At 39.5% G+C, this 13,025-nt stretch overlaps 1 protein-coding gene across 1 annotated transcript; it reads left to right on the top strand.

Annotated features, from left to right (window-relative positions):
• Positions 1 to 3,269: 3,269 nt before the first annotated feature.
• Positions 3,270 to 6,046, top strand: LOC135459740 (uncharacterized). The gene is made up of 2 exons (XM_064736041.1): positions 3,270 to 4,899; positions 4,993 to 6,046. Exons 1-2 carry the CDS (start codon positions 4,265 to 4,267, stop codon positions 5,063 to 5,065), a joined length of 708 nt encoding a protein of 235 aa, XP_064592111.1. The 5' UTR covers positions 3,270 to 4,264; the 3' UTR covers positions 5,066 to 6,046.
• The last annotated feature ends 6,979 nt before the right edge of the window (positions 6,047 to 13,025 follow it).

Genomic DNA, 13,025 nt, shown 5'->3' with positions numbered 1-13,025 from the left:
ATCATTAAAAAGCAATAATTAGACTACAAGGTTCATATGTCAAGTGTTACCCCATAAAATATATACCAAAATAACTCTTTATTCCATTGGAACCAGAATTACTAATTCAATCTTAATATAGTATGTTCATGTCTGAGTGACACTGGTGGCTTGTTAAGTGGTTGTGACATTAGCAAAGGCCTTATTAAAAACCAGCCAAATTAAAATGAAAGGAGTATGATATCAGTAATGGAAAAGAAACAGTTTAAGCTCAGCATGAATAGATAGTGGGTAATGGAAGAAGGAGAAGAATGCCAGGTCCTGGAACAGTTTTCCTTAGCAAGATTCTGCCTCTTGGTAGCTTCACCCAGAACAGGTGAATTTTGCATTTTAAAACCTGGATGAAAAGGAAGTGGCAAAACCTGGACACTCCAGTTAATAAAAGAGACAGAATATGGATTCAGCCATTAAGAGCCTGATCACACACTGTGGTTCTCCATGATGAGTATGTAAATTGGGAAAAAGATCACTTGGGTTTCTGGACCAAATATAGAAATGTAGACCAAAGAGAGGAGTTCCCAAAACACTTTTCACAACACTAATAACTGAAAAGCATCTACCATTGTCAACATCATGCTTTTCTTACTGCAAACATACAATTTCTGGTGAATGAAAATCCCTCCTCAATGTTGAGGATGACAAAAAATTTTCTATACTTGACTTTAGGCTCAGAAATATATAGCTTTTAAAATATTTTTAGACACTCCACACAGAGATAATATAAATTTTATGTTTCTGAAAAAAAATTAGTTAATACCAAAAAAAAATAATCCCATTATGGATTTTTCAAGCTCTGGGAAATGTACATTGAAATGTGCTACCTCAGGCAATCTTTCCTATTCTTGGGCTGTACAGACATTCTTCAAAACATGTGTACTAGAAAGACTCACACAGAAAAGTAATATATTCATTCTGCATTGAAGGAGTCTGACATAAAACTGCATCAAGATGAAAAAGTTTCAAACCTGCAAATTTTTATGCCTGCTTACAAAGTAAAGCAAAGTTAAAAAAAAAAGGCTGAAGAATGTCTACTTCCTAATTGTCTTTAAAAAAAATCTTACCATCTTTTGCTCTTAGATTTTCATAACAACTTTCAAAGTATGCATATTTATTTTTCAACCACTTTGGTCAGAACAAAGTACAGACACACAGACATAAGATAGGAATTAAATTTTATTTCATGTTTCCATGAAATAAAAATTCCAAATTTTTATAAGACATTACCCATGAAAGAAAATACACCAAAATAAACCTTCTCCTCTAACAGCTGTGTGAATTTCCAACTCTCATTTATGGACTCTGCATCTTTCTGGGAAAAAAATAAGGGAAAATTGCTTACTATTTTAGATTCCCCTGCTAATAGTCATAATCCTTACAGTTTTCCAAGGTAAAATCCACAGCAGAATCCTCAGCAGCTTTGATTTAACTTTTGTCTCATGAGTATTACTGAAATATAACAAAATTTTAGATTACAGCAGGACATAGGAAAAATGTCTGTTAAAAGAGAAAAAAAAGAGAAAATCATAACCTAGAAAAAATGTACTTTGATGTATGTTAAAATGACCATGAGACAGGAGAACACAAGAATTTAGTTAAGGTGACAAAAAACAACTTTAGTAAATTATATATGTAAAAAGCACTACATTTAGAAATAGAGCTCTTGATTCAGGAATGGTATTCAGCTGTTATCAATGCTGAAAAAACACCAGTGTCTAAGTATCAAACTGTGGGGGCCCAAATCCTGCTTCTCTCATTTCAGGTTGGAAGATAGGTTGTGGGGCTGTTCTGATGGCATGCTTGCAGCTGTGAGCATGGTCAGGTTCAAAGTTCTGACAGGCAAAAAATTTGTTTTCTCTAAAAATATCAGCATATTTCTTTTTAAAAGATTCGAGATAAATCTCAGAGTGCTGAAAAATCTTGTTTATGTCAAGCAAAGCCCTTCCTACATAAAAAATTAAAGGTTAAAGGGTATAAGTGAAGCTTCAAAGTGATATGTATCTGAAAGGTCACTTCTAAGCAGACCTCCTATTTTTTAAATTGCTTGGCCACAGTGGCCTCCTAGCATCATAAATATATAAGACACAAATAATACTGAGAAATTGTGAAAATCACACAAATCAGTGTAAGAGCTCTTTACTTGTGTAGACATTTGCCCTGTAAAAATGTCATAAATTGACCTCCTCGTTTAAGCCTTCTCCACTTTTCCTTCCAGCTTGCATTTCTGTTTCCTTGCTTTGTCTTTCTGGAATGAAAAAAACACTTTGGAATGAAACTGGGCTATGAATAGCAGTTATATAGCATGAGACTCATTTCATGACTTTTATCTGAATAGGGAAAAAGAAGAAACTGGCATATGAGTGAACAAGGAAGAGCCATTCATCTTGTCCTTCTACATTTTATATAAATCTAGAAAAACATTTGGACACAAGAAGACGTTTTCATTTTCACCGGAAGATATCTTTGCAAAGAATATGTATAATTATGAATTGTTGGGGCTTGTCTCTTCATTCAACAATTTTACCCTAAGATAATTACATCAACAAAAAAAACAGTCATGGACTAGATAATTTCTTTGAGCAAAAGCTTTTACAACAGAAGATAATTTCTTTGAGCAAAAGCTTTTACAAGAGAAGCTCACATGCCTGAAAAATATTTAGGTCATTTTAACTGGACTTCACGTTTAATGAGGGTTACTTTAAAAGAAGCTTTGGGGGAACTCATATAATACCTGACATTTCTTGCAGGATTTTTAAAATCTGGTTTTTTCAATCTGATTCATTTATGTCCACTTACTTTCAATGTCCTAATACTGTTTATTTACACGTAAATGAATTTATCTTGTACAATGCAAAAATAGCCAATGAAAACATAAGGAGGCACCTGAATGCTTACACCTCTCTCACCCCTCAGAATTAATTAATTCTGTCCTGATTTATCAAGCCAATTCCTGATGATTTATTATAATAGGTTGTCACAGATATCTTTTGTGAAAAATCCTTTCTTTAGGCTTTTCCCCCTTTCTGAGAAGCTGTGGCCTCAGCAACAAAATGTAAACAATGGTTATCTGCTGCTGTGGAATGAAACAGGTGGATACGTGATTGGTCTTGGGTGAATGTTTGGATTTACTGACCACTAACAGCAGAGCTGTTCTTGCTTTCTGGCTGGACACAGAACTTTGTTATTCATTCTTTTTCTATTCTTAGTGTGGCCTGCATTCTGAGAACTTTCTCTCTGTTCCTATTAGTATAGTCATAATGTAATATGTATCATAAAATAATAAATCAAGGCTTCTGAACATGACGTCAAGATTCTCATCTCTCTCTTCACCCTGAAAAACCCTTGCAAGCCTTGTAACAACTGGTGAACCCCGACTGAGAACAAAAACCATCAATTAGTGAGACCCCAGAGGAGCAAATTGCTGCACTGGGTAAACCCCGAATGTGTGGCATTGATGGTTGCTTCACAAGTGACCACAGAAGTGGATTCTAGCCAGGAGCTGAAAAACTGAAGATCCTGATTTTGACAGAGTTCACAGCCAAGGCTGACCACGAAGAGAACCAGAATTCTCAAAAGCCTCCAGGAAGATGTTTGGAAAGAGCAGCAGCACCATGGAGCTGGCCAGAGCAAGCTGGACTCTTTCAAAAGGTACTGTTGGCTTTTCCCTTCCTGAAGATGCAGCCCTTCGTAGTTTGTGGCGGCTGATATGGGGGACGTCTCCAATAGAGGATGAGGTACATTTCTCTCTTTCAGAGGAGAATCTTATTCCCCTCTGGCAAAAATGGGATGAAGAGGATGGAATTCTCCTGTTGGAGACAGATTGCTGTGAGCTTTTTCGATGGGCAAAGCTTTTTGTGTTCTTTACGGATGCACTATATGCCCTGGGTGTTTTCGTATAGGAGTGCATAGAATCCATTTTCCAATGCGCTTGGGACCTTGGTGTGGGATTCCCCCACGTTTGCCCAGTCTTCTTCTATGTACTCTTTTCTATTTTGAAATGGAGAGCAGCTGGTTTTCCCTGGATTGCTAACTGCAAGGGACAAGCTCCATTCCCCCCGTCTCCAGCAGGAGCAGACCTTTTGGCAGAGGATCTGCTGTTTTCCAGCCCCCCTGAATCGCACCAGGGGAGTGAAATTTCACTGCAAGGCAAAGAAGTTTTCTGTCTGCGTCTTCGGAGCATGCTCAGTTGGAGCGGTCTTCCCCCCCCCCCTTCTCTGTCTCCGGGGGTATGGGAGTGGGCGGCACCACCCCGGCCAGCGCTGCGAGCACCATCCCTGGCAGCCCTGCGGGCCCCGCCCGGCCAGTGCCACGAGCACCTCCCAGATCCGCCCAGCCGCCGCCTCCCCGGGCGCTCCCGCCCGCACCTCCGCCAGCTTCCCCGCCTGCGCCTGAGGGCTCAGAAACACCGCTCCCTGCGCCTGCGCCGATGTTGCTAAGCAACAGCGATCCTCCGCCGCCGCCCCTCCCCGCAGCTCCGCCGTGCCAGCCCCGCCGCCTCAAACCGAGCCAGTCCCTGTTCAGGACGATGCTGAAAATGCCGCCGAACCCGCGGGACCCTCGGAGCAGCCTGCAGTCCCGCCGCTCCCAGCAGCAACTGTCGCGGCAACTTTTGCAACCAGCGCGATTTCCCCCCCGAGTGTTTCGGGTTGTCCCAGGGCTGCCCCTGCAGCTGGGACAGAGAAAGAGGGCGCCAGCCGCTCCTTCCATGGAGCAGGCACGGCCCGACAGCTGGGGGCAGGGGCAGCCCGCCTGCCTGCTTTCAAGATCAGCATTCTCGGCGGGCTGGGGGGTGTTTGGTCAGTTGCTGCCCCTTGGAGGTTGCCATCTCTGCCGCCCCTCTTGCGCCCCAGCGACGAGGGGCAGGTGGGTCCCGAAAGTTCTGCCTTTGGTCCCCAGCCCCTAGGGGGTGGTGCCGTGAGGCAGATGGGAGACACGCCTGTTGTATTTGCATTGCAGAGGCAGAGGGCGCACCAGGAAGAGATCATGGCTTGCTTGCTGTGGGGAACAAACATTCCTAGACCCGAGATGAGAGTTCTTGGGGCTCCTTCTATTCCCTCACTGCTGGCATGCCTTGGTGATTTAGGGGAAAAGAAGCGTCTCACCACCCGTTCTACCATTGTGCTAGCAGCGGGGCGCAGCCTGTGGGAATGCAGAGCCTGCTTCGTGGGTTTGGCCTGGGCTGTTGGGCCCAGATCCCTGGGCCATGGCCGCTGTCGGGCTTCTTGTTGTCTGTGGGGGTTGTGGTTTCCCCTACCGGTCCTGGCCCATCTTTTGTAGGCCAGCTTTGGGGTTCCTGGTCCGTCCATGGGCCAGGGCCCCCCAGGGCCTCTCTCGGGCTGCTCTGCTGCTGCTGCTCTTTTTGATCACCAAAAAAAAAAAAAAAAAAAAAAAAAAAAAAAAAAAAAAAAAAAAAAAAAAAAAATTGAAAAATTGAAATAGCTGGCAGCAGCTCTGAAGCATTGAAGGGCCAAAAATTGGCTTCAGCCCAAAGTTGTTCAATAAAGGGATGTGGGGCTAGGACATTTCAGAAATTGTCTCAAAATTGTTTGAAATTGTTTGATGACTGTCAATGGCTTTCGATAACTGTTGATGGACTTCTCTGCAGCAAGCCTGTTCCAGGACCAAAAAGGACTTTCACATATGTCCAAGAGGAACATCTTCAGTCCATGGACATTTTCCTGAAACTCAGCTGCTTGGACTTGAATTTTCTTTGCATTGTTTTTGTATTTTCTTATACTGTAAGATTGTTTTAATGATTTGATAGAATTGTATGTTTTACAGGTGAAGAAATTTCCTATTCATTCCACACCAGCATTTATCTTTTTAATTTATTAGAATTTTAAAAAGTGAAATGTCACAGACATCTTTTGTGAAAAATCCTTTCTTTAGGATTTTTCCCCTTTCTGAGAAGCTGTGGCCTCAGCAGCAAAATGTAAACAGTGATTATCTGCTGCTGTGGAATGCAACAGGTGGATCTGTGATTGGTCTTGGGTGAATGTTTGGATTTACTTTCTATTCTTAGTGTAGCCTGCATTCTGAGAACTTACTCTCTGTTCCTATTAGTATAGTCATAATGCAATATGTATCATAAAATAATAAATCAAGCCTTTTAAACTTGAGGTCAACATTCTCATCTCTCTCTTCACCCTGAAAAACCCTTGCAAGCCCTGTATCGATTTGTGACTAGGGTTTCCAGAGTATAAATTTTTATAATGCTCCAATTTTACAGTTCCCTAAAAAAAAACAGGTCCACATCTAGTATTGAGATCAAGCTGCAGACATCCTCATCCTCAGCAGTTGGCTGCTGTAATCAGTCAGAGTCCCAACAAGATACAAACGGCTGTCTCATGTTTTGGTGATGTAATAACTAGCTTTTTGAAAACAGATTTAGATAATGAGGTAGTGGAGGTATCCAAAGCAACTATAGGACAATCTTAACATTTTCTCTGAAAAAGTGTATATTTCAGACTACAAATCAATTACAGTTGCACAGTGGCACTTCAGCAGAAGTCTAGTTTGTTATTGTGGTCCTACATTTCACATTCTGAAGGAAGACAGCCTTTCTTATGGGCCGACAAAAAAATGGAAAATCCATATTTCAAAACTCTCAGGCTGAATGCAGCGGCGAAAACCAGTCTATTTTTCCTTACAGGTTAACTGGTGTGTTAAAGAAACAGAATGGAATTATTGGTTCCATGCAATGGTTTTCACAGGAGGGACATTAGAGATCTTCCCAAGAAACCAGAGAGTGGAAAGACTCAATGAAAGGGGATTCCTATTGAAAACCAGGGAAGCCAGAGTTTTTTGTTGGGGGAAAAAAATTTTTAAAACAAAAACATCTTTAAATGAGTGAGAACAGTAGATGCAGAAATATTTTTGGGGGCTGTGGAGGTGATAGGTGCTTTTCCTCTCCAGAGTGTGCACATAATCTCATATGCTCATGGTTACTCATTCGCTGATTTTTTGTGTCAAATCTCAGTACAATATCTTGGTAAAGCAATAGCTTAAGGAAGAGAATTATTCCCAAGAAAATTAGCAGAATAGTGTGTCCCCTTTATTCATGGTGGGATATGGAGATTTTCCAAGAAGCCAGAGGAGGAAAGAGATTTAATTGAATTGCCATTCATTTCAGAATGGAAAAAATTGAAAAAAAGGTTGAAAAGCAAAAATGTAAATATTCCACTAGAAACTCTAAAAGCAAGACATTTATGAGCCTGAAAATTGTCTGTTCATGACAAGCATGGCCATTTATGTGCAGGAAATTTAACGTTTTTGACAAAATGATGTGATAAACAGAAGACATGTAATAGCAATGCATGTTTAGGAAATTTCCAAAATTTTTTCACTGTACTTTTATAGAGAATGCTGGTCACTTCAGTTTTACTTCTCTGCCTTTATCACCACACCTTGTAATGCAAATCAGTGCGCTACAAAACAATATAAGAAAGTTTAACAAAGAAAATCTAATCACTGCAATGGTAAGGGGGAATATCTCAGAATTTAGGAATGATGTTCAGATATATAAAGCATTTTTCACTGTCTTTATTTCCTCTCATACTTTTATAAACATGAAACTGAACCTGTAACTTAAAAGCTCTCACATATATTTTTTTCTGCTGCTTTTCAGATATTTTGTATGCTTGAAGAAAGAGGAGTCATTATGTTGGAATATGTTATTTAGACACCACTATGTGGAACAAATCAAAGTTTTCTAAAATAACAGCTCCTTCTGAACAGATTTTAATCAATTCGTATCATTTCTTGGGTTGCTGTTGGAGAAAGAAATGATATATCAATTAAAAGGTATCATGTTAACAGCACAAAGAACAGTTTTTCAGGATGCCACCCACCTATCACTCTCAAGCACAATGAGAATGTCAGTCATGTTGAAGTTTTGTCATGATAGCCTACTGAAATAACCCACCATGTTCAATTCTTAATGTAAGTCATAATCACCTGCTTCTTCTCTGAAACAACATCAAACAGTCTTGTAAAAATCTCATTTTACCATGCATCCTGGCAAACAAAATCAAGAGCAAACAAAGGCAGCTTTCTGAATGTTTAGCCTGTGGTTTCCCTGCCTGATCCTGTGTTTAATACCTCAAAAAACAGTTGGAGGAAATATTTCTGAAACCGTCCATAGAAAACTTAGAAACGCCTATCAAATAGCAACAACTTTTGATATTCTTTTGTGCTTCAGTAGCTCTCCCCTCTCATTAACTTAAAAGTACGGCCAAATTCAAGTGTTGCGTTCTCTCCATCTAATCTTCCAACCTTTTATTTTCTGTCTTCATTGTTATCCTAACAATGCTCACATATTTAAAATGGCTGTAAGGGTTTTAGAGCAGTTTGTTGTGTTTTCAAGAAGGATGTTGAACGTTGAAAGAGTTGGCAAACTACTTCAAACTGAGTAATACTGTATTCTTCAAAGAGATGATAAATAATTTTAGGTCATACAACTATTCTTAAATTGGTTATACATGAAACATGGTGTTAGCAATATATTTCAATGCACTCATGAGAATAAAAGAACTCCAATACCACCTTGTGTTAGCTAGGTACGCTGTCCTTCACTGAGCAAAATGGTGGAAAAAAGGCAACCACAATGTTGAGTCCTAAAGAGATGTCCTGGGGCTGAAAGAGAGGCTTGTGCAAAAAGGAGTACCACAGAAGAAATTAATCAAAAACAGCTTGCTAGACTGAAGCTGGTTAAGAGAAAAGGCTGCTGTGAAATGTAGCCTACAGAGGTAGCTTTTGGGGACCTTGTTAAGAAAATGAAACACTTTCTAACCTTTCAATAGATAGATAATGCTGAAGGACAAAATCTTATTGAAGGCTAAAACTGAGGTAGAATTAACTCACTGTTTTGGGATCCAAAATCCCTAGGCTGAATTTTTCAGCTCCAGAAAATCCTAGCTGTGCAACTGAACAAATGAATTCTTCTCATGCATCAATCCAGTTCATGCTAATCAAATGGAAATACTTTTTAAAAAAATTTTTATTTCTTCTTCCTTCTTTTCTGCTTTGAAACTGAAGTCTTGGTGGGAAAATGGTTTTTTCCATATTCTTTGAGATTACATAATATGCTATACTGGCAATCAGGAGTTTAGGATCTCTTGGAGTAAAACAAAAATACCTAGTTCCTTCCAAATACATTTTTCTGATATCAGTTATAATAATTTACCATTTCATGAAGAGGTACGCTGAGTTCTTGCAAACCAAAACTTTGTATCCAAATGCATTTTCTAATTCTTTACCTTCTACTATTCTCTATTTACTGTTTCTTCTTGCAAACAAATACATTACTCGTTTTGCTATTGCATACCTAATTTAATATTTTAAGCATTCCAGTCCTGTAGAAAGAAACACATCTAGGGACAGAAGATGTCACAAAACTTTCTTCACAGGCTGGCTGGTGTCCAATACAAGACAATCTGTGATGATTGGTGATGTTTTGTTGGTCAGATCTCTTGTTGTCAGTGTTTCTCTCCTGGCTTCTTCCACCTTTTTCTCTGTTTATCCTAATTCAGGACATTTCCTTTAAACTTCAATCATTTCCTTGTAAGAATATCACTAACTCAACCCATGTTTAAAACTTCCTTAATTGAATTTTCCATGTTCTCTTTACTATAAAATGACAGTTGATAGCTTTTTTTTTTAACCCACATTTTCCTACCGTAAAAGTAACAAATAACATGAAAATCAAACTCACTTACAGCATATCATGAATATCTAGGAGTTTTCTGTACAGGACTGCAAGTCTCCCATCCCAAATATTTTCCTTTCCCTTTGTGTCTGCTTAGGCTAATGCCTCTGTCCTACACTAATACCAAAACATAAATGAGCACCTTGTAGGATGGGCTTGGATTCTAGATTCTGTGAGAAAGGCTGTCCTGGGAAAGAAACAATTTCAACATAGAGAACAGAAGACAGTCAAATCCAATTTAATTGTACTATTAAAAAAACAATAAAAAAAAAAAAAAAAAAACCAATAAAAAAAAAAAACCAAAAAAAAACCAAAACAAAAAAAAAAACCCCAAACCTAAAAATGGGACTGGAACAGTATGTTTCCATATTGTTTTGCACAATATAAGAAGACAACAATTCAGTGTCACAGCTGAAATTTTAGAAATTTGGAAAACTTCAGTGCTCTCAGGGTTAGGCAAGCTTCAAGGTTGATTGCCTGAGGGCCTGGGGATATCATAGGCTTGCCTGTGCTTGATATTTTTAAAAGCTTTACTAAAAAGAACCCTAGGCGTAAATGTGGTGTGGGCACAATTATTCTTTCCTTCGAGCATGTCTCAAGTTTATAAGAGTGGTGAAAGAATAATTATCAATGTGATAATACCTCAACAACCTGGCAGCCATACAGGGAACATTAACATCTAGATGATTCAAGCTCCATTAGAAACTAATCAAAATCAAGCCAGTTCAAAGTTATTTTAAGGTAAATTATCAAGGTTAATGACCTGCACTAAATATTCATATTTTAATGTATTAACAGTTCTTTGAATGATTTTAAGCAATCCATTGTGGCTCTTATTGTATTCCGGACCAATAAATTTGAAACAGTAATAGCCATTACTGTAACAGAGTAACATTCGTTCTCTCTTCTTGTATTACTGGATCCTTTTAAGTCAACAATTTTATTTAAACAGCTAATTTAAGGTAATAAAAATATTACAGACAACACAGTCTTCTCCTTAAATCAACAAATGGAATCTCTTATTGACAGTAAGAGGCCTTTGTATTATTTGTACCAAGGAAAAAAACAAATTAAGATAACAAAAAGTCAACTTAGCAGTCACCCACAGCAAACATGAAATTAAATCTGCCAGAGCACTTTCTTTATAGTGAGTGGAAAACCGGATAAGATTTTAAAATCATATTTTCAGGGGAAATAGAAAAGGAAATTCAGGTTGAGGAGCTAACAGACCTCTAAATCCAATGTCCTTTTGTCACAACCTTTTGGTCTTCATCCCTAGTGTCTCCAACTGCAGCAGGATCCATGGGCAGTCTTGTATAGATAAGAAGGGGAAGGGAAGTTCCGGGAAGGGAAGTTCCGGGAAGGGAAGGGAAGTTCCGGGAAGTTCCGGGAAGGGAAGGGAAGGGAAGTTCCGGGAAGGGAAGTTCCGGGAAGGGAAGGGAAGGGAAGTTCCGGGAAGGGAAGGGAAGTTCCGGGAAGTTCCGGGAAGGGAAGGGAAGGGAAGGGAAGGGAAGGGAAGGGAAGGGAAGGGAAGGGAAGGGAAGGGAAGGGAAGGGAAGGGAAGGGAAGGGAAGGGAAGGGAAGGGAAGGGAAGGGAAGGGAAGGGAAGGGAAGGGAAGGGAAGGGAAGGGAAGGGAAGGGAAGGGAAGGGAAGGGAAGGGACGGGACTTTGGTAACAGGAAAAATGAACTGGCTCCAGTGCCATCTCTAAGAAAGCCCTCCCGCTGCTGTGACTTGCATGCCACAAAGATGCCCCTTTTTATCTCTCCTTGGTAATGAGAGACATTCAAAGTAAAAGATTTTCCTGGAAAAGCTTGCTTCAAGTACTTTCCTTTTCTCTTACATCAAGAAATGTCAAATTTAAATGTCATCCCATTTGGCAGCAATGAAGTTGAAGAGCAAGCTTCTGTCAGGTAGAAGGAGGACATTCAGAGTGATATGGATCAGGCCAAAAGCAGCAGTTTAATTTCTATCTGTCAATGACAGACAGCCTTGATCTGGATGAACTTTCTTGTCTGGCCTTCTGTCTTTGCTGCTAGGTGGTACACTGGGATGCTATCACCTGGGATAAGGGCTAATGTCCTTGAATGTCTGAGCACATCACAGATATTCTCATGGTGTGCTGGCTTTGAGCAAAGCTCCTGTAAAATTAATATCACTTTATTTTCACCTTTTCCTTTGGTATTTCTAGTGGTGATCTGAAGTGGTTTCTGTCTAATTTCTTACAGAAGCATAAAGAAGTGGCCTTGTGATCTTTCTGAAGATTTTGTTTTTGCTTTGTTTTCTTAGTGGCAAAGTGTATATTTTGCTGTTGTGCTGCTTCACTGTACTTTTGGTGCCTTAGCATTTGTGACCCTATGAGACCTCCCTTTGCTCCCTCCAGAGCAAATCCTTTTACTTTGCAGTCTTTAATCTATCCACCCACCCACAGGACTCCTGGCAGTGCTCTCACCCTGTTGCTCAGCTGCTCTCCTCCCTGGGCATTGCTCCTCTGAACCATCCTGACTCTCGTGTCTTGTGGATAGCAATTGCCACTGATGTTTAAATAATTCTACTCTTTCCCTGCATTTTTATCTATTTTCTTTCAAGGCTTTAATTGATAATTGTACACTAAATTTCCTTTAACTCTTTCCTCATAGCTTTTAGTCTATAAGTTCATATTAGAAAATATAGTGACTAGTAGGTAGGAAATGGATCATGTAAATTTCTAGTAAATATTATCTAATACTTAAATACTTATCTTCTTTTCCCTTCCCAGAACTTCCCAGAACTTCCCTTCCCTTCCCGGAACTTCCCTTCCCTCCCCTTCTTATCTATACAAGACTGGTCATGGTTCATTCACTGCTTTATTCTGGTGTGAGCAGTTAAAGAAATTTTATACATAAATCTCAAAATAATGTAGACCTCTCTGTGTTAAATCAAGTTAAATCAATAAGTACATTCAGAGCCTCTTTTCTGTTGTTTTTACTATTTCTTGGCTTTACATTTTGTTTGGGTATTTCCTGCAGAAAAGCAAGAGAAGGATCAAATAACCAGGAATAACCCCAACCCCTCACACACACAAAAAACCCACAAATGACCAAAACCAAAATCCGTGTTAACTATCACTGGCTTACTACTTTTCTTCTTTGTTAAAGTTGGTCTTCATTTTAAAGAGAAGATTAAGCAATTAAAACTGTTTGGAGCTGATATATTGCCAGGTTATCTCAAAATGAAGCAACATCCTCCCTTGGACTCCCTAAAGCCATCAACCTCATATCTAGTTCAGGGACTCAGCAGTGAC

This window comes from Zonotrichia leucophrys, chromosome Z, assembly GCF_028769735.1.
Source record: "Zonotrichia leucophrys gambelii isolate GWCS_2022_RI chromosome Z, RI_Zleu_2.0, whole genome shotgun sequence".
In the NCBI taxonomy this organism is placed as follows: Eukaryota; Metazoa; Chordata; class Aves; order Passeriformes; family Passerellidae; genus Zonotrichia; species Zonotrichia leucophrys.
Note: the sequence above shows the minus strand (reverse complement) of the source record. Positions and strands in the feature narration are given on the sequence as shown.

Bases quoted from the DNA above. Each gene is read 5' to 3' on its own strand.
- LOC135459740 (XM_064736041.1), top strand. From the start codon at position 4,265: ATGGGAGTGGGCGGCACCACCCCGGCCAGCGCTGCGAGCACCATCCCT. The intron at 4,900-4,992 runs GTGGGTCCCGAA...TTTGCATTGCAG, and splicing joins GCCCCAGCGACGAGGGGCAG to AGGCAGAGGGCGCACCAGGA.